General features: G+C 41.7%; 2 protein-coding genes and 1 long non-coding RNA gene across 3 annotated transcripts; 1 reads left to right on the top strand and 2 right to left on the bottom strand.

Annotated features, from left to right (window-relative positions):
• Positions 1–417: 417 nt before the first annotated feature.
• On the bottom strand, positions 418–4490 carry LOC119499004 (zinc finger protein 436-like). The gene is made up of 5 exons (XM_037788185.1): positions 4021–4490; positions 2669–2708; positions 2495–2588; positions 2161–2410; positions 418–1940 (listed from the first exon to the last, which is right to left on the bottom strand). Exons 1-5 carry the CDS (start codon positions 4318–4320, stop codon positions 633–635), a joined length of 1992 nt encoding a protein of 663 aa, XP_037644113.1. The 5' UTR covers positions 4321–4490; the 3' UTR covers positions 418–632.
• On the top strand, positions 3513–21792 carry LOC119499040. The gene is made up of 3 exons (XR_005209235.1): positions 3513–3620; positions 8269–8271; positions 21782–21792. It is a non-coding gene; the product is annotated as an uncharacterized LOC119499040 (long non-coding RNA).
• Positions 11920–19585, bottom strand: amotl2b (angiomotin like 2b). Its single transcript, XM_037788183.1, has 10 exons — positions 19359–19585; positions 17981–18778; positions 17314–17473; positions 15790–15934; positions 15596–15685; positions 14653–14948; positions 14389–14564; positions 13984–14282; positions 13714–13845; positions 11920–13240 (listed from the first exon to the last, which is right to left on the bottom strand). The coding sequence occupies exons 2-10, from the start codon at positions 18694–18696 to the stop codon at positions 13155–13157; spliced, it is 2100 nt and encodes a 699-aa protein (XP_037644111.1). The 5' UTR covers positions 18697–18778; positions 19359–19585; the 3' UTR covers positions 11920–13154.
• Positions 21793–23658: the final 1866 nt, after the last annotated feature.

Here is a 23658-nt window from a genome sequence, read left to right as displayed (position 1 = left end):
TATCAATACCAGTATATAGCGACACCCCTAATCCCATAATAGACACATCAGGTAACATGATTCAAAAGTATTTGGAAATCAAAGCAACAGCTTCTCTTAACGGTAAAAGGCAATTTCATTTGACCTGCACCCTGGCCTTTAGGTGGATATGCATTTCCTGTCATATTATGTCATTTTCTAGGAAAACAGTCCAGTTCTGTATAAAAAATCCACTTTATGTGGCTCCTTTCTCTTCACAATTATTAAAGCCAAATTAATTCTTTAGCTCCGTTCATTTTAAAAGGTCTTATTGATAACATTTTAATGTAGGCAAATAATAATACAAATAAAAAAAGAATACATCCACAGACCCTTTAGAAAGGTGCCGAATAAAAGTAGCGTTTTTTTCCTAAAAAAAAAATATGATTGTGACTTAATCATTTAAAAAATCTTGACGGGTCCAAAATTAATGTTTTGTTTATCTCTGTGGAAGATATCCAACATTTGGATCCCACTTCTAACAAGACTTGTGAGACAATAATACAACAACGTTGGTATCACGTGTCTGACTCTCGAACAAAAAATCTGCAGGTTGTGTATCCACTTGTTGTGAAGTGAATACATCTAGTGGCTGACTGTTATCAACAGCACCTTTAAGACTCTTTTTTAACATTATTCCTTGGTTTTCCCCTACGCTTCCCTGAGCTGTACCTCTTTTTCTTTCTTTCTGCTGGGTCAAAATCAGAATCACTATCACAATGTTTTGGTCTTCCCCTTGATCTCGCTGTGTTCTTCATCGCCTTCTTGCAGCTCTCCTCTTCCTCTTCTGCTGAATCAAAGGATGTGTAAGTGTCACTCGGCTCATCCTCACTTTCCTCATCGCTGCGTTTTGTTCTCTTTGACTGTTGTTTTACAGTCTTGGTGTTTGAACACTGGCCTTCCACTGAGTTGCCCGATTCATAGCTCTTCGGCCTTCCTTTGGGTCTACCTGTGCTTCTCTTTTTACATTTTGGCATATCTTTCCTCTCCTTCTGCACCTCCTCTTCTTTATCATGTTCTTCCTCTACATTGTCAAGCCCTGAAACTGAACCTCTCTTGTTCCCATTCTCCCGAGCATCACCGGTGTCACTTTCATTTTCTTTCTTCTCTTCACGTCCGGAGCTCGATGAGTGGTAACGCTGGACGTGACTCTTCAAGCTCACGTTGTGATTGAAGCGTTCGTCACAGTGCTGACACTTAAAAGGCCTCTCTCCTGTGTGCAGACGCATGTGTGATTTCAGGTGGCTTCCCTGGCTGAAGCCACGCTGGCACACTGAACACTTAAACGGCCTCGCTCCTGTGTGCACAGATAAGTGTCTCTGGAGACAAAGTGGCCAGAGGAATTCAACCCCGCAGATGTGACATTTTAACTGTTGAGGGCCTCTGTGATCGTCCAGGTGGATTTTGCGTTGCTGATTTGTGGCAAACGTCTCCGAACAGTCGGGACATTTAAAGGGTTTCTTTTGAGTTAGGTGGATCTGCTGGTGAGTCATTTTGTCCGCCTTTCTTTTGAACTTAACTTCACAGTATTTGCACCGAAACTCATAGTTTTCATCGTGGATTCGGCTGTGAGTTCTAAGAGCGTTCTCACTGACGCATCTCTTACCGCAAATATTGCAAGAATAGGGTTTAATTTTGTGCTCGCATGTGTGAGGCCACTGATTATTGAAAAACTTTCCACACTCTGTGCAGAGCTGACCATGTCGGCGGGCAAGTGGAGGATCATCGTTACCATCTTCATCTTTGCTTTCGGTATCGGGTATCTTTTTAAGCATTCTAGCATGAAAGGAACCCTTCTTTGGCTTCCAGTCCTCATCTGAATCCATGACCCCCTGATCACTCAATTCATCCATGGGATCATCCATCTCCTCATCAATAACAGCAACAATCTCAGGGACCCCCGTGAACCCAGTTGGCACTGCCTGTGAAACAATGATAAGAAAGAGTCAAATTAAACACTTTTAAGTCTGTACGGCAGCCTGTTATAAATATTACAGCTAAAAAAATATGGCATAGATAATACTGAACAGTGTTGTGTGTGTGTGTGTGTGTGTGTGTGTGTGTGTGTGTGTGTGTGTGTGTGTGTATGGTTTTCTTATAGACATTTTCTGCAATGCACGATTCTGACTGTTAAAGTCCTACCTGTTGGGTCTCTGTTTTTACTTCTGTCAGGTGTTGATCTCCATCTCCTGGGACACTGGCGTTGATTTGGCTTTTCCACTGGTTTCTGTAGTCACACTGAGGGCACTGTTGGTTCAAGATGATGAGCACCCCATAGGTGACCTTCTCCATCTTCACTTTAGAGCCACATGACGGGCACTTGTGGCTGAACAACTGGAACAGGCATTTTTCGTTCACGACGTACTTCCCTTTCATGTGCAGAAGTCCAGCTCTGAAAATTAATGTAAATGAGATATTAAAACACCAACGTGGTGTAAAACTTAGCCAAAGTAAGCAAAAAGTTAAGAAAACTTACTTTTCTCGGATCAAATCAAAATTTATATTTTTTGGTTGCATCTGGCCGGGTACAGATATAAAAGCATCTAAAGGGACTGGGCTTCCTTGGGCAGCTGCAAAATTAAGTTTAAAGTGTCAGAAAATTTCACTTCACTTTCCTTCATTTTTTATTTTATAATTAAACATTTTTTACCCATTGAAGTCTGATCAACTTCTGTTGTTTCCTCAGGCTCCTACACAAAGTAACAAAAGTAAAAGCTTGTAGTTGTAACCAAAAGCAACAAACAATACATTAAAAACTGAGTTTGGTAGGGCTGCAACTAAAAATGATTTTCATTGTTGATTAATCTGACTGGATTAATGGATTAGTTGTTTGGTCTATAAAACGCCAGGAAAATAGGGAAATATCAATCAGTTGTTCCCAAAGCCCAAGATGACGTCCTCAAATGTCTTGTTTTGTCCACAACTCAAAGATATTCAGTTTACTGTCATAGAGGAGTAAAAAAACCAGGGAATATTCACATTTAAGAAGCTGCAATCAGAGAAGTTTGACCTTTTTTCCTTATAAAATGACTCAAACAGATTCATTAAAGGGAATGTTTGTAACTTCTTATCCATATAAATCAATCCGGTTCGGTGTCCCATGCGAGCTCGCGTGTGGCTACGCTGTTCAGACAAGACTCCAACACAAACTACACGGAAGCACCAAAACCGCTATAGTTATATCTAGTGAAGCCCGTCTGTTAAACAGTGTTGGCCGCGGTCGGAAGACGCGGGGGAGATCGTAGCTTTGGTCTCCAGGGCCGGAGTCTCTGCTGCACTCTGCTCCTCTGCCTGCTTGCCTTCACTCACACACCGCGTTCGTTCTCGCTCAGCTCGCTCCACCTCACGTTTATGCGCGCACACTACACACTGCAGAAGAGTTAGTTTAGCTCTGAGAATATCTAGTGAATGTACAGTGGACGTTTGTGCAGAAATAACTGCTGCAACTCCTCCAGACCAACAGAGGTAACCCAAAACTCCGGTGTCCCCCCTGTTTCCATCCGGCCGCGGCCGGGAGGCTGAGGCAGGAAAAGCCAACACTAGGATCAGCAGTGATTCATGGAGAGACCTTCGTCTGGTCAGCTAACATTACTGCCAAGCAGGTGAAATATAGAGTGATATTGTGGTTTTAGCTGACGTGTGTCGCCTCACTGTGTTGAGCGATGCTCGTTCACGTCTATATAGAGCGAGCACAAGCGCGAACCCGACGCTGACTTTCGTTAACTTAACGGCCACAGGTGTCGCAGTTAACAAGCATTTCTGATTCTTACAAACAGTCCCTTTAACCTGACCTGTTCATTTTATAATTATTAATTTTCATTTATGTATGTAGTTTTGTTAGTAACCAGATGTTGATGATGTAAATACATCAAATGTTGCTTTCAGTGTAAAAACAAAACAAACAACCTCAGATCAGAGGTACTGTTATATGTGAGGAAGCAGCATCAGGTGATGATGATGATGATAGTGATGATGTTTAGTTGAGCCTATGAGCACACTCACCACATGTGTTGGTCTCTCCAGATGTGTCTCTGACTGGAGACACAGTGATGGGACAGCACTGGGGTTTAACCTGCTCTGGACCTTCACAGTCACACCTGAAGAATATAACACCTTCTCAAAGCAGTCCTCTTTGAAGTGCTCGCTACATATTGTAATGTCAGTCCAGGACGCCTCTTTGAACCGCTGCTTGTTGACTGCAGCCAGGAACTGAACCCACTCCAGTCTCCTCTCAGGATCCTCCGGTAACCTGAACCGTTGAGCACCGTGAGGACCCGAAACACACCCGACCACGGAGCACATGCTGGAGCTGAATGATGTCCTTACAGCTCTGAACGAGGTCGTTAATATGCGTCAAGAGTACAACACAGACGAGCTTAACTTCCAGCCTTAACGACAGCGCGAGGGTAACTTAGCTAGCTGTTGTTGCTACGGTAGTGGTCACGTGGTGGCGACAGAATGGGCGGGGCTTAACCGGAGAGGTACGCTCGGTTTGTTGTTGGGCGTACACCGGCTAGTGTTGCGTGAGTCATAATAAAGTTTTACTGGGATGAAGCAGGTTTATTATAAGTAATTAATTGGTATTCTGGATTGATAACACATTTATATTTTGATAAGGATAATTATATCAGTAGTTAATTTATATTTCTGTATGACACAGATTAAAGGTAATAATTATAGTTAGAATGATTATAAATAATTATAATTATAAATAATAATAATTATAGGAATTTAGGAACATTTAATTAGAGTATATGTATGGCTCAATAAGGGAGCTGGTTAATAATTAATAATTGATTTATGGAAATGTATGGAGTTTTAAATAAGTTTATACTTCTTCTCACTCCTTTTCGAATATGTAAATCAAGGCATCAAGTGTTTGACAATTTATTTTTCTTATGCTTTTCATTGTATGTAACTTGTTTCTGACTGTCCACTTGTTGGTATGATCATTCTCTTTTTCTTTATTTATTTATTTATTTATTTTTTGTATTATACATGTTCGAAATACATTTTGAAATGAATGAATGAAATGACATAAGCCTAGGTTTTGTAACAGCAATAACATTGTAAGCGGTAAAATTACTGAACGTTGGATAGCACATTTAGCCTTGAGTGTTACATTAATTAAGATGATTGAGGCCTTTTTAACAAACTTTGCAGTGTCCCACATTTCGGACATCTTGGCATTAGAGTACTAATATGCCTACCATTTTCTTTTATGAGTGTGATATCTGCATTTTCTTGTTTGGTTTGATTAGGACACATCTTGGAGATTTCAGAGTGGTACTGGTGTAGATTTAATATATTGGCTTCACATTGCAATATAATCCAGAAGTCTGAAATGCAAAAAAATGTCCCACATTAGGCTAATTCACCCTAGTACCTGTCTGTCTGTCTAGCTGATGTTGATTCCAGGCTATAGGCATCCTAATGTATTATAGAGAGATACAAAAGACTACAAATAACACAGGAAAGCACTTATGTATTAACACTATGGGTACAAACACGCCAACTTAACTCTAAAATGTTCCAGTAGAAATGTTATTAGAGTATTAAAGGCCTACTATAGCTAGAAGATGCATAGCCCAAGTATAATAATAGCAATACAATCACAACTGACTATGACTGGCACAGTATAACATGCATAAAAATAATAATAAATAAATAAACAAGGAACAAGAGATTGCTGATACCGGCCGATAAACACGCCGACATATGAATAAGGGGAGTACTGGCACTTGTGTTTTTCCACTTCAAGCACTGATTTATAACCCATATAAGTTTCAAAACAGACTAATAATGGCCAAGTGCAGACACGTAGCTACAAACATGTAGGAACTTCCCAGAAGTAGCCAGCAAGAGGCAGCGTTGAGCTTCACAAGTTTAGTTTCATGACTGACATGCCAGTTGGCTATTATAGTGATATTGAAAATCCCTTCTCAGTTTTCATTTGGGTAACTGGTAGGATTTCCTTTTTTTGTGTGCTTTTGTTAATATTATCCTTTTATATTACCTTATTTTCTAGACTATGGTATTTGGAACCATGCATATATATGAAAGGCTTTTCTATAAAGTATAAAGTATTGTATCAGAGAGCATAATGAGTTACCTGTGTATCACCTAACTACAGAAGCAGTTGTAACCTACATTTAAAACACACACCAACCCAGTTCCCCAGTCACACATTCCCAAAACATGACCTGTGTGTGTCTTCGTAAAGCAGTTAACAGATCTAATCCCCCCCCCCAAGTCAAAGAACACATGTTTTCCAGGAGGTGGAGCACATACTGTAGCTACAGTGCATGTCTCGTGTTTTGTGTCTCAGAGGATCTGCAAGTGTAATTGAATTCTGTCTTTTAGCTATTTAATGTCTGTAGGGGCACTTGTCAGGAGTCCAAAACATGCCCATTTATTTCCACATTGTGCATCTTGTACATGTCCAGTAATGTCCGTTTCCTAATTGTTTTGAAACATCTGTGAAATGATATTTACCTTTTAAAAAGCCTTTTTGTGTAGAGCAGCTGTAAACTTTAGCACACCTGCTTTCTTTTAAAAACCAGTGGACATCCTGGCCTGACATTACATCTTATAATACTGACTTTTCACTTCAAGTCCACAGCAGCAGGCAGTGGTGGAAGTAGTATTCAGATCCTTTACTTCAGTAAAAGTACTAATACCACACTGTGAAAACACTCCACTATAAGTAAAAGTCCTGCATTCAATACCTTACTTAAGTAAAAATATGTAAGTATTATCAGCAAAAAGTATGAAAAGTAAAAGTACTCATTGTGCAGTAAAATGTTCACTGTCATTGTTTACTATTATATATTTTTTATTATTAATATTAGTGCTGCATTCATATGAATGATGCGTTTTGCTGCTGTAGATGTTTTCATGAGCTAAAAAAAAATAGCCGTCTTGCATGCATTTTTTTCCAGCTGATCCAAGAGGGTTTTTAAGTAGTTTATTTAGCTTAAAAAGTAGAAGAAATATCTCAACCCATAAAGGAACACTACGTCCTTCACTTTATCACAAACGTTCAAAATCAACACATCTGGAGATACATAGTTTTCACTGGATAGAAAGTAACAAGTAACTAAAGCTGCCAGACAAATGTAGTGGAGTAGAAGTATAAAGTAGCATAAAATGGAAATACTCAAGTAAAGTGCAAGTACCTTGAATCTGTACTTCCTAAATGTACTTAGTTACATTCTACCACTGGCAGCAGGGACGTGTGGCTGAAATATGTGCTCAGGGTCATGTCTGTGGTTTTAAACATGTGGCCCCTGAACAAACAGGAATGTCACTCACAACTGCAGCCTTTGCAGCAGGCCTGTGTAGCAGGTGGTGACAAGTTACACTCCTGGGTCCCTCTGGGCATGACACGTGTATCACTAATGTCCAAAAACATACGACAAGAGAAAGAGGGCTTTTTGTGTGGATTGACTTACTTTCCCGCTGGGTGTTTAGAGGATGTCTGCTTCCTGCATATCTGACAAGTTCTTCCACGTGTCCATTAATCAGAGCTGTGTATATCTGCCCTGAGGAGGCCAGTCCATCAATAGCTCATCACGCTGCCATATCTATCATTGTGTTTGTTTGTACATGTTTGTGGTATGAGTAGCTATTATTTAGTCCACAGAAATCTGAATTATAGTTTTTCTTTTTTAAAACCTGCAGTAGGCAGAATGTGTTTGGCATCATTGGGCAAAATACCATAATAATCTTTCAGCATATTGTAATTCAAGTGTTCTGAGAGAAAACTAGAATTCTGTACCTCCTCATGGCTCTGTTTTCAGGCTTTAGAAAATCTAGCCCGTGATAGGAGACTTTGACCAATCACAGGTCATTTCAGAGAGAGAGCGTTCTTATTGGCTGTTCATTCAACGGAGGCAGCTGTCAATTGCTCGCAAACTCTGAACAAACGGTCAAACTAGACAGCGCTGATCAAATATGAATCAATATTCTGTTACTGTAATGCCTATTTCTCACCTTAAATGTTTTCAGAAACATCTTGTAGTGTACTGTTTGGCTTTAAAATGAGAAAGTTTGCTCCGGCTGGTGGGCGGTGCTTAGTATTTCCTCAACTGATCTCAACATGGCTGCCGGGTCGCAAACTTTCTCATTGTACAGCTAAACAATACAAAGATGTTTCTGAAAACATTTGAGGTGAGAAATAAGTGTCACAGTAACAGAATGTTGATTCATATTTGATCAGCGCTGCCTAGTTTGACCGTGTGATCGGAGTTTGTGAGTGATTGACAGCTGCTCAGAGACAACAGGCTCCAGCTCGGCTCTGATTGGTTGTTTTCCTCCCCACTGTGAAATCTTGCAGATGCCATTAGGAGCACCGGAGGACACCGGAGGACACAGAGGTACATGATTGCTTTCAGATTACCTGTCTCATGCACTACTGTCAGGATGTAGTGATCATTTTATAAAAATAACTTTTTTTAATCATATTTGCTCTAATTCTACCCACTGCTGCTTTAATGAGCGTTTGGTAGAATAAGGTCATGTTAATTACCATACCAATGTAAGTCGAGGACAATCTACATTCCTAAAACCTCTCCCCTCACTCTCTTACTTTGATATCATCATTCACCATCAGCATATTTGCTGAATGTGCTGAGACTTCAAAGGCTGATGCTTAGTAGGAATGTGCTGTTAAACTGAAAACATTAGGACGGGGCAATAAACCCGTCAGTGCACACAAACACCCAGTGTGAGAAGATCATTTCCACGGTTATTATCCTTTCACAGCGATTATGATCAATATTAAGTCCCCTCGTGACTGAGCCAGAAAACGGAGGGAAAACTCTTCCAAAAAGTGTCAAAAATGAAATTTTCTTGGATATTTTTTGCATTACAGGAATTTGACCTCTGACTCCCGTTCACGTTCTGTTCCTCCTTCATCATATCAATTCTGGGAAAAGAGAGAGAGAGCTGCAGTCGAAACATGTCAGCTGCCTTTCACATTCTCACAGGAATGTTGGCGAGGCTTCACAATGTTGTCAGTCAGCACGCCAGATAAGAGCTCTCAGTTCATAAATAAGATTGATGGCATCTCGCATACCACCAGTTCCTGCTCTGTGTTTTCCCATACAAGCCTCTCTGTCAAAAGCATCCGCGCTATCTCACCAGCTCATATCCTCTCTGCCCAAGTCCAGGCATGCTCAGGTGTTTTAACATATTCCCCCATCCAATTATCAAACCACACTACCGCAGGATGCATTCAACCTTTGATTGCGCAGGTGTGAATAAGAAATGGAAAATGTGTCAAAGCTGGCACAGAAAATTGACGTTAATGGATAATATTAAAAGATTATGTATCACAATACCACTCAATTACTTTAAATCAGGAGCTGTCAGAACAGTTTAGAAATGTAAAAAACAGCTCTGCTTTGATGTACAGCATATGGCTTGCACACCTTAAAGGTACTGTGTGTCGGATTTGGTGACATCTAGTGGTGTGGTTGCAGATTGCAACCAACTGAGTACGCCTCCGCTCACTCCTCCCTTTCCAAGACTGCGGTAACGTGAGCCGCCGAGTGCAAAACCGCGGTAACGCTGTTCTCCTCCCTAAGAGGCCATCCTTAAGGTGTTTGGTTTGTCCGTTCTAGGTTACTGTAGAAACATGGCGGAGCAACATGGCGGACTCTGTGAGGAGACCTGCTCCCTATTCTAAGCTAACAAAAACATGATTCTTAGTTTCAGGTGATCATACACTAATGAAAACATAGTTATGAATATTATATTCCATTTCTGCTAATAGATCTCCCAAAATGTTACACACTGTTCCTTTAAAGTCTTATTGACAGATGTTTAAGATCAAAAGGAACCAGAAAAATAGCACACTGTCAGTCGCTCGCATAAACCAAGCTCTGCAGGAAAAGACAGTATTTCTCTTTATGAAGGGTTTATAGGTTGTGATTAATTACTTAATCAATGATTAATCAGCTTATCAGTTCTAAGCATTATTAAGAGTTAATTTGGGGTAGCCACATTGTGCAAAAAAATCCCATTGTCTAGTGTTTATTCTTTCTAATTGAAAATAATCTAGTTATAAATGTTGGTAATTAATGAATCAATGCCAATGATTCCTCATTTTCTAATAAGCCGTCATGTCTTCAATGTTAATAAGTCATAAATAAAGGGGTTTAATATATAGTGTGCAGATGTGAGGGTTAATAAGTTGTTGATAAATGGGTTTTGGTGTGAACATCTACAGCCTATTTCTAGTCTTTTCTAGTTTTCACTACCTGGCAACCCAAAGTTTGTTCTTATTAATGGCTTATATATTGGAGCTATTGGTAATTTGTCTAACTTAAAGACACGAGTTTCAACTTAAAGCTTCTTTATAAAGGGTGCCTTGTTAGGAAATGGTACTGTTGCACTTTACAAATATATTAAAGGAACAGTGTGTAATATTTCAGGGGATCTATTAGCAGAATATAATATTTATAACTATGTTTTCATTGGTGTATAATCACCTGAAACTAAGAATAGTTGTGTTTTGTTAGCTTAGAATGAGCCCTTCATATCTACATAGTCCTCTTCACAGTGTCCGCCATGTTTCTACAGTAGCCCAGAACGGACAAACCAAACACTGACTCTAGAGAGTCTTTCATGTTTTTACGTTACCTGAAGGCCACCGTAGTTCTCCGACACGCTTGTGAAACTGCGCTAACGTGAGACACAGAGTGCAAAACCGTGGTACCGCCAGCCACCGTTTGACTTCCGTTGCTCCTAAAGTAGTGTTATTATGGTAAGGATGGCCTCTGAGCGAGGCGAACGGCGTTACCACAGTTTTGCACTCGGCAGCTCACATTACCTCAGTCTTGGAAAGGGAGGAGTGAGCGGAGGGGTACTCAGTTGGTTGCAATCTGCAACCACACCACTAGATGTCACAAAATCCTACACACTGTCACACTGTCACTGTCAACAATAAACCAAAACAACCAAGATGGCTGAAAACATTTGGTGAATAAAGCAAGCGAGTACAAGAAGTTTAGTGTGACGTGTGCAAACCGAACCAAAAATGTAACCCAGCTCCTCTAGGTTGAAGGAGTCTCACTACTTATTGCGCCACATTTATCATTGTTATCATTATCATTATTGTGAAATCTTCTCTACCACAGCCATATTTTATATTTCACACACACATGTTGAACGCAGCAGGACGACTGGTGAAACATGTGAGTGGACACTGATGACGCCACAATGTTCATTGTCATTCTCTTTGTCCTGCTGCATTGTGAAGTCTCATTGTCATCGCTGCTCAACCGCCCTAAACTGGAACACGTCAATATCTGTGGCTCTGTTGTGTGTGTTAGAGAGAAAGATCCATCCTGAAACAGACACCACATGACAAAGCACTCCATTCTCTCATCTTCACATCCAATGGCACGTCCAGAAATAGTGCATAAACACCTCTGTGGGTGTGTGAGTTCAATCATAGGCAATAAAAGCATTTAGGAATGCAGCACATGTTTAGCAGAGGTTGATGGAGGCGCAGCAGGGGAATTTCAAAAGGCATTAGAGGCTAATCTGGGAGAAACCTGTCTTTGTCACTTCTAGGGTTACGTGTCCCTACGAGAATGTGATCTATGTCAAGCACGCTCTTCATGGCAAGAAGAGAACAAGAGAGCAGGCCACCCGAGAAAGTTGAACCCAAAAGAATGCAGCTCTGGTATTCATTAATGAAGAGCACTCTTCTCTGTGGTGGAACGAGAGGACAGGAATGAGGAGATAGGGTGACAACGTGAGAGGGAGGAGGGAGTGGAACAGGAACACAACGTTTACCACAATAACTTTAACAATTACGAGCATATTTGAGATGTCAGCTAATAGAAAATAGCTAGATAGATTGAAGCAATTCACAAGTCAACAAGCCACTTAATGTATATTAGAATATTTTATTGCTTTATGAAATGTTGCATGAATTCAACTGTAAAAACCTTCATATTGTTTTGAAGTTCACAGAAATGTCTGTTTGGTTGTGTACAGCTTGACATGACCGTGATTGTCGGCACATAACTTACAACAAACATACATAAAACTCTTTGGCGTCCTGCTCAAAGCACTATCTAAAATAACAATACAAACATCTGTAGAAAATATATAATAATAATATTAATAATAATAATAATAATAATAATAATAATAATAATAATTAACCTGTTTGTTAGTTCAAAGCTCACAGTAAACAAAAAAACACGGATGTAGTTTTCAACTTTTATCCCACAATGGTGGCCTGAACCAGCAGAACCACCGCATCAGGAAACACACTCACATACGGTAATCATCACACATGCAAACATACTTTGAGAAGGAAAAAGTCATCAGACAAAAAACAGATGATGAATCTTGATGCGACACTCTTCCAACATTACAAACACCATCAGTTTGTCTTTTTATATATTATGCATCTCACTGCTCACACACCTCTGAGGAGCCTTTGCAGAACCGGCTGCTCGGCCTGAAGAGATAATATGGACCGTGAGAGCATTTACATCAGCAGTGTTTCATGTGTTATAAGCTTAAATTATTGAACAAAAAGGGAAGTCTTCCAAACAAATAAGATTCATGTGATGGGAATGAGGTTACTCAGATATTGTTTTTTGGGAGAGGAGGTCACATAGATAACCTTTTAATGAATATTTATCTAGAAGAGCATGAGGCTTAAGTTAATATTTGGGGAATGTGGAAACCAGATAAGATAAATATGTAGCTTCTTAATTCACTGGGTTGGGAGAGGAGATAACGGGGGTAACAAAGGGGGGGAAAAGCAGCAATTATATATATATATTTATATAAATATTTTGGCATACACTCTCTGAGAACATGTTGCCCTATTACAATCCACAATACTGTCCAAGTACCTCAGAAGATTCATCTTTTCTCTCCGAGCCGGGCAGACTGCCTGCAGCTGTCCGGCTCAGTGAGAGGGAGTGAGTCGGAGCACAGCTCTGGCTCTAAAAAATGTGAAAACAGTCCTTTTTTTTCGTGCGTTGGCCTCTTTCCACGACATTCTTGCATCCAATATTTAATCCACTCTCTATTCAAAGACTTGCACTCTTCACAGATTCTCAGAATTGTTTTTTTTTTTTTCATTCAAAATCCACCTTCTTTTAAATGAAGATTTCCACTGCCTCTGACTCCAGCTCATCCAGGCCTCCGAAAGGGTTTAAGAGCAACTTCTTAGGCGCTGCCTTGTCTGGAAAAAAAAGAAGAAGAAAATGAATAATTATATAAATGCTTTAAGGCTAAAACAGTGGAAAAATGTCCCAGATACAGCTCAGCTATCAACGACTAAAGGATAACAGAGATTTTCCACACTCAAAACACATCAGTCTGGTGAATATGCTCAGTCAACAGATCCACATTATTTCCCAACCATGCACATTCCTCAAAGCCCACATTATGAACCATGACCTGGACGGATGCTATCTGATTGGCTGGTTCAGCAGCAGCATGGTTAATCAATCTGAGCATCCATGAAGCCGAGGTCCAAAACTCCTTTCATGAAGCGTATACTTAAATGTGTGTGTTTTGTCTGAGCTCGTGGAGGCTTGTTTATTCATGTGTGCAAATCATTTATCATTCGAGTTTCATACTGACAGCGTTATTGGATGGATTATCGGCTCCTTGTAAACAAACGCACTCGGGCATATTCGATATATCACTCACCACTGTTGAGCTTAGTTGTGCTGGCAGCCTCTTTGGCTTTCGTTCCCTCCACCTGTCGTTCTAGCGTTCCAGGTTCAGACTGAGCGGAGAACTGACGGTTCGGCAACGTCAGATCATCTGAAAGACTCTTACCTGAAGGACAAAAGTATCTGTCAGCAGTGCTCTCAACTCTCTTCCATTAAAAATCTTTCTTTTTAGCAACTTGCACTAGATCAGAAGTGTATTTGCTTAGTACCAGTTATTTTAAAAAGGCAACATTAAGTTCCTCACCACTAGTCCTTGCATTGCTCATGGCGGTGCTGATGGAGGGGGTGGAAGAGGCCGGTCGGAGAGGCGCCCCCGCTGTGTTCAGTAGGTTCGTGCGGGGACTTTTCTCGTCCTTCCGCCCTTGGTCCTGATGCAGCCGCTGGTTGAGGATCTTGATCACAGCGTCCTTTTCCAAGATCTGAGCGTAAAGGGCGCGGATCCTGTTCTCCATCTCCTGGTTCCTGTAGTCGGCAACCGGCAGGTCATCGTTGAAGCTGTTGTTAGAGGAGTGGCAAGGCGAGTGGTTAATGATGGTGGTGTCTCTGCAAGGGAAAAGATAACGTCCTGGGTTTAATTCAAGTTCAAATGAGCTAGAAAAATTGGTGTCCGTAGGATGTTCTGGGAAAATGTCAAGCTAAAAATCTTTACCTCTGGGCGGCAGCGGTGGCAGCCACCTCCATCGCAAACTGCCTCATGGTGCTCTCCTCCAGGTACTTCTGCTCCCAGCGCACCATGTCGGCCTCGAGGGCCAGGATTCGCTCCTCGCGCTCACGTAGACGCTCTTGAAGGGAGCTCATGGTCACTCCCGGTGGCTGAGACTGCCTCTGAGGTGGACAGAGAGAGGATTGTAAACACTACAGTACAGAATCAGAATCAGGCTTTTTGATGGTTTTCCTAGGACAGGATATTTACCTGCTGCGCCCTCATACTCCTCAGCTCCTGCTCTAGTCGCGTCCTCAGCTTCATCTCTAGGGTCTCCCTCTTCTCACAGGTGGACTGCAGCTGAGCCAGCGCACTCTGAAGTCTCTCCACCTTCTCCACGTAAGCCCTCTTCCTCCTCAGCTCCTCCTCGAGCTGGCGACCTCGTCCGCGAGCTGTGTCCAGAGCCTCCTCGAGCCGCTTCGCCCTGGAGTTCTGCTCCTCCGCCGCGGATCTCAGTCGCTCCAGCTCTCGCTCCGCGCGCTCTCGCTCTAGGTTCTGCTCCTCATCTGAAGGAAAGGAAAAGAAAAAGGTGTTTAATGAATGTGGACATGATCTCAGGAGTAGTTTGGACACTATGAGATGAAATCATTCCAAGGTTCTTTCTCAAACACACATATGAGCGTCAATCCCTAATTTCTCCCTCCTGAGGCCAACCACAGTAATAAGTACCAGAGTTGCCGGTGGTGGCCGGTGTTCTTCATTTAGCGAAGCACTCCTGGAATGCTGAGAGGAAGGAGGAGGAGGAGGAGGAGGAAGGGGGATAAAGCCGCCCTATCCCTTTGACCCACATAGCACAGAGCATTCCTCATCAAGGCCATACAAACACCAGCTCTCTGCTTGAGTCCAGTTCCTTAAACAGACAACATAAATCACACTAACAACAGGTGGGGGGAACCTCATTTCCACCACTTCCACTGCTGCTCTGTGATTTAGAGGTTCGCTCATTTCCCTTTTTGCAAAGAGCGTGCGTGGATTGAATTCCCCGTTATTAAGCCTTCTCACCAAATAAGCCGAGGTTATGCAAGTGAAATTCCTGCATGCAGGATGCCCTTAGCTACAAAAAGGGCCCCATGCTATGCTGTGATCCGATCCAATCAAGCATGTTGATTACAAAGGAGGAGAGGAGTGTAGCCGAACTGAGTGGCATACTTACTTTGTTCGAGGAGTTTCGCCATGATGTGCTGGTTATGGTCGGCTGCTTCTACTTCTTTTGCGACATGCGTTCTGGCATTTTCCAAGTTTTCTGTAATGCAACAAAGTTTTGGAGTTAGACTACATTGTGAAATATGTCTGGATCTGTTATTATGGTATTTCAATTCTCTATTGAGTATGTCTGTGTGTCCATACCTCTAAGGTCTCTGTTGAAATCCTGCAGCCTCCTGATCTCAGCCACCAGCCTCCTCCTCAGTGTCTGCTCCAGGTTTTCCCTCTTACAGCTGCCTTGCATCAGTGTCTCATAGGCCTCCGAAATACGCTGGATCTCCTGCTCCAACTGAAAAGGGGAAGAGAAGAAGAGGAGGATTGGAGAGAGAGAGAGAAAGAAAGAAAGAGAGAGAGCGAGAGGAGCACAGAAGAGGAGAAGAGGAATTTTTGGTTAACCTACTTGACATGCCAGGGAGGAGCTGGAATGTTGATTCATGTTGTTACAGCACATAGATATACATATAAGTACGATATGGGTACATATGCGCCTGTGTGTGTACAGTACACTCAGTATGTGTGTGTGTGTGTGTGTGTGTGGTATAATTCTGAGAAGGAATTCAACCCGCACCACTCCCTGTGAGACTGATTTATATCTACATTCCTGAGGGCTGATAGCTCTAGTTCCAGGTGTGTGAGCGCACAGGAGCGCGCACGTACACAACACACCGCAAAGCACAAGTTAACACACACACACACACACACACAGAGAGGTCTGGGAAGGCTGCCAGCGGAGGGAAGGTGTGCATGCCTGTGCCTGGGTTGTGGAAACGGCAAAGAGAAACCCACCATTATAGCAGTCACACAGGCATGTTTACTCAGGGCTGCGGCCTGACGGAGAAAACTTTCCAACCCCGGCAATTATCATTCTTTAAGGCTGAGACAAGGCAACGGCCATGTGACATAACTCCAGCAGAGAGCGGAGTGGATTTCACAAAGATCGGCTGAGGTGTCGAATGTCTATGAAGCTGTTGTTCCGCCATGTTGATCAAGAAAATATGCTCATTTATTTTAGGGCCTGTTTGGTTCGAGAGTCGATCACGAAAGGCAAAAGAACAGTAGAAAAAGGTGCCGTTTGGTTCTAAAACAACAAAAGAGACCTTTCACTTTTGACACAGCAGCCCACCACCTGCCACGGACCCCCACCCCCCATCAGCTGTGTGTGCGGGTCACAACCCGATCGACTGCTTCCTGACAAGCCTAGATTACGGCGAAAATCTATGGCCTCCCTGGAACTAAAGCGCGCACACACACACACACACACACACACGCTCTCTGGCCTCCACAAGGTCAGCTCCACAATGAAAGGAGTGTGTAAACACAGTAGCAGGCTGCGACCTCTGTTTGTGCCTCTGTGGTATGGAAGGTAGCAGCTGCTGATCTCATCTGTCCCGTCCAGATGAGGGAGCGTGCCTGGAGCTGGACGTCGGGGGAGACAACTGTCGACTGGGGTTGTGTTTCGTAGACAGGTGGCTGAGACGGGAGGATGATGTATGCAATGTGGTCAGCGACTAAATAACTTTAGAGTATTCCCCTCTGAAATTGAGTCGCGGATGTTGTGACAACACCTTTGTTTTGTGTTGAGTTTTGTGGGTAAAGTGAAACTCCCCTAAATGAAATGTAAAGCTAGCTTGAGTTTAAGATTTTCTCTCATGGACATCCTCTCCGTACCTTCTGAATTCGGCCGGTCTTCTCCCTGTGTGCCTCCAGCTCTTGCCTCAGCCTCTCGTTCTCCATCAGCAGCAGCTCCACCTGGTTGGGCTCCTCCAAACCAGCAGGTGGCAGGCTGGTGAACGCGCTGTAGCAGGGGACTTCAGCTTGCTGGACATACCTATCGGAGAGAGTAAAAACAAACTCATAACTTAATTGTGCATTTGAATTTGTGGCTGAATTGAAAGATAGGGGCGGCCAGTTCCAAGTTAAAAGGTGTGAGAACTTTATTTTAGAGCGAGGCATCTGAAATATCATTCTATCCCCGTCTATCAGCGAGCAGACAAGTCGACTCCAGTGGACGTAAAGAATGTAAAAGCCTATATGAGGAACATACTTTTGTGTGAAAGCATCCACAAGCATGTGAAACTATCCTGTTCCACTATGCCAGGCATTACAAACACCTACAGGGCTGGACCTGTTCTCGTCTAAGTATTTCAAAAAGCATATCCGTATGGTGTGACTCACATTGATAAGTATGTGTTTACGCATGTGAAACACAATGACGAGTCCTGGAAGATGATCGCCAGTCTGGCTCTAATACAGAAACTACACCACAGAACATGATGTAATCGCTTTAGAAAAACATGCACACACATGATTATATCCTCTTAAGTTGTGTTTGTACCTGTGCTGCTGGGCTTGAACCTGCTCCTGGACCTGGTGAGTGATAAATCCTTGGCTCTGGATGGGGGCTGAGTACTCTGGAGGCGGGCTGCGCTTGTCCAGGCTTTGCCTCGTGCTTTGGAGGCCTTGCGGTGTGTAGTAAGGAAGCTCGGGGTAACTGTTGCACTTGATGGCCCCTGCTTTGGCCACTGCATCGGTCCTCTCCAGAGATATCTGCATGCGATGCTCACTGAGCGACCGCACATGGCCACACTTCAGCTCCATCAGATCGGCCTCTTCGTGGAAGGCACCCTCATGCAGGAGCCCCTCGTGGAGCTGCCTGACGGGGCCCATGGGGACCCAGTGAGAGGCCAGATACTGAGAGTGCACCTTGGCCTGCTCGTACGTGGGCAGCTCCTCCCCGTGCAGCTGGTAGAGTTGGTAGCCACTCTCTGAGTGGTGGTAGTCACCCTGGTGCTCCTGGCCTTGGGGCTCCTGCCTGGCAGAGAGCTGAGGGAACTGAGGGTCTTCCTGGGTGAGGCTCTCCAAGGAGGATCGTGGGCTCCTGCCCATGTCACCTCCACTGCTGGGTCCACTGTTGCTTCCACTGCCTCCACGCAGGGCCTGCTGCTGGATGGCTAATAAGGTGCGGGTGTCTGTGGGGTTTCCATAGCGCAGCTGCTCCTGGATGAGCCTGTGCAGGACCGTGCCAGACGGCTCTTCAGTGGACGACATCATGCTTTTGTTTGTTATCTTCTCTAAAAGACCTGTTGAGCTCTTTTTTTTATTTTTAAAATATTTAAATAAATCAGCTGTGAACCTGGAACAGAGCAGAATGAGAGAATAAAGTCAAAACATATTTAATACAAGACAACTGATTAAAGTTAAATATTAATAAAGTCACATCCAGAAGAAAGAGGCATGTAGGCATCATCATCAACAACAACAACAACAACAACAACAACACTGGAAACACTGACTTTAATATGATGTAAACATTATACCTTTTTATATATCAAAATAAATGTCTCATTAATGTTTCAACTGGAGTATAATATGATAACAGTGTAGCCTTGAGTCTTCTTCCCCAACAGCGACAACACAGAGATGTGGACACATTTTCCACAGCAGGCAAAAAAAAATGCATGCGCCAAAAATTCCAATCTCACGGGGGAGCAAAAGCGCACAAAAAAAAACACATTGTAAAATAACTTTACATCTCTGCTCTTTATAGCACAGTTGTCGTCTTTTAAAACACAGTAAATAGCTTTTAATTCCCTCACAACACACTATAATCTCAACAGTTTGAGCCAGAAATGAAGTGAAGCTACTTTATTCATGTTTGTGCTCGTTTTTTTGTCCATTGTGCCAAAGGAAAGAAAAAGAGACGCTCTTCTTACCAGCTCACGCTCTCATCGTATCCAAACGTTGTTCTCGATGTCGAAGTGAAACAATTCAGAGTAAATCCACTATTTCCATGAGTTTTTCAGAGTCAAACGTGTCTCATGTTGCTCCCCCCCGGTCCTCTCGCTGTGAACTGGTTGTGTGGAGAGCAGGCGGTGATAATAAGTAACCGAGGAGGGACTACTGAGGTCGGTATGTCAGGAATGTAAAACGCGAGGTCCCTCTGGGATCAAAAGCGTAAAACCACACTGGAGGGAGGAGGAGGAGGAGGAGGAGGCTGCAGTGAGCTTTAGTGTTACCAATGAGGAGTTAAAAGGAGGTTTAGGACAGGGGCATTGAGCTTTGAGAATAGATGCATCAATGCTCAGAGAAACAGGGAATTATCTGTCTGGTTTTTCTGGCACAGAATCTCCTTCCTAGTAGAGACTTTAAGCACGTTTTTTTTTTTTTATACTTTATTTTTTCCATTTTTTCAGGGCTGTTTTCATACAATCCACTGTTTGTAATTACAACAGTCTATAAACCAACTTTTAAGTAGATGAGCTTTACAGACAAACCCATACTATAGAGAAAACAACCTCAACATGCAAAACTAAAGCAAAACCAAGAAAAGAAATAGCAATAATAATAATTACAAAAAGAAAGAGTAGAGTTAAAAACATAACAACAACAAAGCAAACAAAAAAACAACAAAAAAACACATAAAAAAACAAACAATAATAATACAAAAATACGAGAGTAATAATAAATGAAATCAACAAATAAGTTAATAGAAAATAAAATCAAAATCCAAGAAAAATAAATAACAATAATAATAAAAATGACAAAAAGAAAGAATAGAGTTAAAAAAAACAAAAAAACAAAGCAAACAAAAAAAAACACAGATAACAAAAAAAAAATAATAATAATACAAAAATGCGAGAGTAATAATAAATGAAATCAACAAATAGGTTAATAGAAAATAAAAAGGAAATATATAGTAATATTATTTACATTGGCACAAATGCATCCTCCTTAAGGTCAGGTCACCTCCAAGCATATGTATATGTGCATGCATGTTAACCCATGTAGCTATATGTTTCCTTCTGTTAGACTCCAGCTCTTCTCAAAAACATCCTCCATATTCCTTATTTTGTGAGTTCCCTTTTCCACAGCTTTTACTTCTTGAATTACACTTTACCATTTTATAAAATCTGGGGGTCTAGTTTTTTTCCACCCTTTTTACGCACGTTACGTACGTTTTTCAGAGGCAGCTTTGGTGCTTCTTCTTGCACTATTTTTTGTTTCTCTGATGAACTCATTCAGTGGTGAAAGAAGTATTCAGATCATTTAGCCTAATTAAGCTGGAATACACTGTCAGAAATTAAGTCTGTATTCAATCTGTGACTCAAGTAGACGTACAGAAGTATCAGTAAAATCATGTTTAAGTCCTCAATATGCAAAATTACCCCTGTCAAACCTTTATGATTACATAATTGGGCCTTAATGATTGATACATCTATTCATATTTGATAATTTTATAAACTGACAATATGTTTTGCATGTAAAATCTTAATCTGGAAAGTAACAGTAAGCAATATTAAATAAACATAATTTACAATAATATACAATAATTTATCTTTATGTGGTATAAAGTAACAAAATAGAAATGCTGACCTAAAATAATAAATAATAATAATAAATGTATCTATATAGCACTTTTCAAAACAGATGTTACAAAGTGCTTCACAAGACAACAAAAGCAGATAAATAAAGCAAAAACAAGTTAAATATCAACAATTAATAATAATAAAGTAGTAAAATGGTAGAACAAGGTGATAAAAACATATATATACATAAATGTGTAAAAACATGCATACACAAGCAAGTGTATACAGACATACACACATGCTCTGTACACATGCGTCACCACATATAAGCATATACAAATGCATATACATATACAGACATAACAAAAGTACAATTAGGTAAAATAAAGTGTTATCTTTATTATTAAAACTTTGACTTTAATGATACCAAGGTGGAACTAATTTGATCTATTCTATAAACTGCTGGTGTTTAATCCAGTGGTTTCAAAGTGGGGTCTGGAGACCCCCAGGGGTCCTTGAGGGGGTCCCAGGCAAAAAGGGGAATAATTTATTTTCACTATATTTCCATCCACAAGTAACACAGAGACTGAATGTATGACTATTTTGGTCATTGGTTTCATACACTTTCTGATATGAAACATGTTTCATATTTTATAAACTGACCACGTTTCGCATGTCAAATCTTAAATATAGCTACATTGTGAAATGTAGTGGAGTAAAAACTACAATATTTCTCTCTCAAAAGTGGTAGTAGTAGTAGAAGTAGCTATAAAGAGGCATAACATGGACATACAGTACTCAAGTAAAGTACCTCAAAATTGTACTACTAGTAAATGCACTTAATTAGGTGTGTCTCTAATGTGTTGTGTGTGTTATGTATGACTGATAGAGGAAGACAGAGCTCCACAGCTCTGACCTCTGCACCTTGAAAAATTTGGTTGCTTGTAATTTTGCTGTCCTGGAGGAATTCCAGCTTCTTGCATTCACCGCAGGACACTATGGATAAGTAAAGACTCTTCTTGTCTGTGAAAGTGTGTTGAGACTGTGCATGCCTTAAGTGTGTGTGTGTGTGTGTGTGTGTGTGTGTGGCAGCTGTCCACTGGAATCTGAGGTCTGCGTGTGCCCCATTACTACAAATACAGTGGCTCTTTGTACCCGACATCACACTACATGGTGCATAGCAGAGCCTGGAGAACGCCACACATGGGCACAAATCTCAAACATGCAGGGGTCGTCCTCCCGCTGAGAGACAGAATCACAACATGTATTGACAGTTAAAGCTGCAGGGGGTAAAATTGGAGCAAGTTATTTTTATAAAACGGTCATTATATCCTGACAAGTAGTGCAAGAGACAAGTAATCTAATGAGAAAGTTTGTGACCTGGCAGCCATGTTGAGATCGGTTGAGGAAATACCAAGCACCGCTCACCAGCCGGAGCAAAATTTCTCATTTTACAGCTAAACCGTGCACTACAAGATGTTTCTGAACACATTTAAGGTGAGAAATAGGCATTACAGTAACAGAATATTGATTCATATTTGATCAGCGCTGCCTAGTTTGACCGTTTTATCAGAGTTTGCAAGTGATTGACAGCTGCCTCCATTGAATGAACAGCCAATAGTAGCGCTCTCTCTCTGAAATGACCTGTGATTGGCCAAAGTCTCCCGTCACAGGCTAGATTTTTTAAAGCCTGAAAACAGAGCCATGAGGAGGTGCAGAAGTCTAGTTATCTCTCAGAACACTTGAATTACAATATGCTGAAAGGTTATTATGGAATTTTTGCCCAATGATGCCAAAACGTTCTGTCTACTGCAGGTTTAACCATCCTTCCATTCATATATTAAGTCATTTAATTGGTCGTACAGTTCAATTTATTTCTGCATCTTCTCCAGATGATAGACCACAACACTGTGGAACATCCATTTTTGTTTCCTTGAAGATATAAACTTCCCGCCTCGAAGGAGAAAGCAAATCTTTATGACAGGCTTTATTTCTGTCCGAGCCAAATGACAAGACGGAGCTATTTATTACCCACTTGAACCTAACTGCACATTGAGGACTTTAGACAGGGACTCTGACTTTTACTGTGGGCCCTTTAAATAGCAGAGATTTTAGTCATAGCAGACCAATCGGTGGAGGGAGAGAGAGAAACAAACAGGGAGGGTTACAGATGCTATCCTGCTTCTGCACAATCCACCTTTTTCCCGCCAGACAGCAGACAAAACACATGCAGACTGAATCGGTAAAGAAATCAAAGCACAACAGTCATTGGTTGTTGTACAGTGTGTGACCTCTGGCCTCAGGCTGATTTTCTCATTAAACCTAAAAATCTATAGAGCCAGTGAGTTGGTATTGAACTGACGATGGTATGTGTCCACATCATCCTCCTTAATTAAACACACACACACACACATTCCCGTCATGTTTCAGATGCTGCCTACTCTTAAACGGGCTCGTTTTAAAAAAAAACATGCAGACACGGCGTCTCCGTGGGCGGCACTCACATGGAGGCGACTGGTCAGCTAAGTGGAACGTGTTTGCGTTTCCCCCTTCAGATCCACCTTTTTAAAAGTCTGCTCATGTCATTTAACACCACCTCACTACTTCCTCTATTCCCTGCATGTGTGTGTGTGTGTCTGCTGGTGGACAACGCCTCTGGCCATTTTGTCCTCCATTGTGCCACACTTCCTGTGAACTTCCAGAGGAA

This window comes from Sebastes umbrosus, chromosome 12 (genome assembly GCF_015220745.1).
Source record: "Sebastes umbrosus isolate fSebUmb1 chromosome 12, fSebUmb1.pri, whole genome shotgun sequence".
Lineage (NCBI taxonomy): Eukaryota > Metazoa > Chordata > Actinopteri > Perciformes > Sebastidae > Sebastes > Sebastes umbrosus.
The sequence above is the reverse complement of the archived record's forward strand: the minus strand, read 5'-3'. Positions and strand labels throughout refer to the sequence as shown.

Coding starts and splice junctions, on each gene's coding strand:
- LOC119499004 (XM_037788185.1), bottom strand. CDS start 4,320: ATGTGCTCCGTGGTCGGGTGTGTTTCGGGTCCTCACGGTGCTCAACGG. Junction 2,709..4,020: donor TGGAGAGACCAACACATGTG/GTGAGTGTGCTC, acceptor TACTTTGTGTAG/GAGCCTGAGGAAACAACAGA. Junction 2,589..2,668: donor AGTTGATCAGACTTCAATGG/GTAAAAAATGTT, acceptor TTAATTTTGCAG/CTGCCCAAGGAAGCCCAGTC.
- amotl2b (XM_037788183.1), bottom strand. CDS start 18,696: ATGATGTCGTCCACTGAAGAGCCGTCTGGCACGGTCCTGCACAGGCTC. Junction 15,686..15,789: donor TTTCAACAGAGACCTTAGAG/GTATGGACACAC, acceptor GTTGCATTACAG/AAAACTTGGAAAATGCCAGA. Junction 14,283..14,388: donor GCCACCGCTGCCGCCCAGAG/GTAAAGATTTTT, acceptor TTTCCCTTGCAG/AGACACCACCATCATTAACC.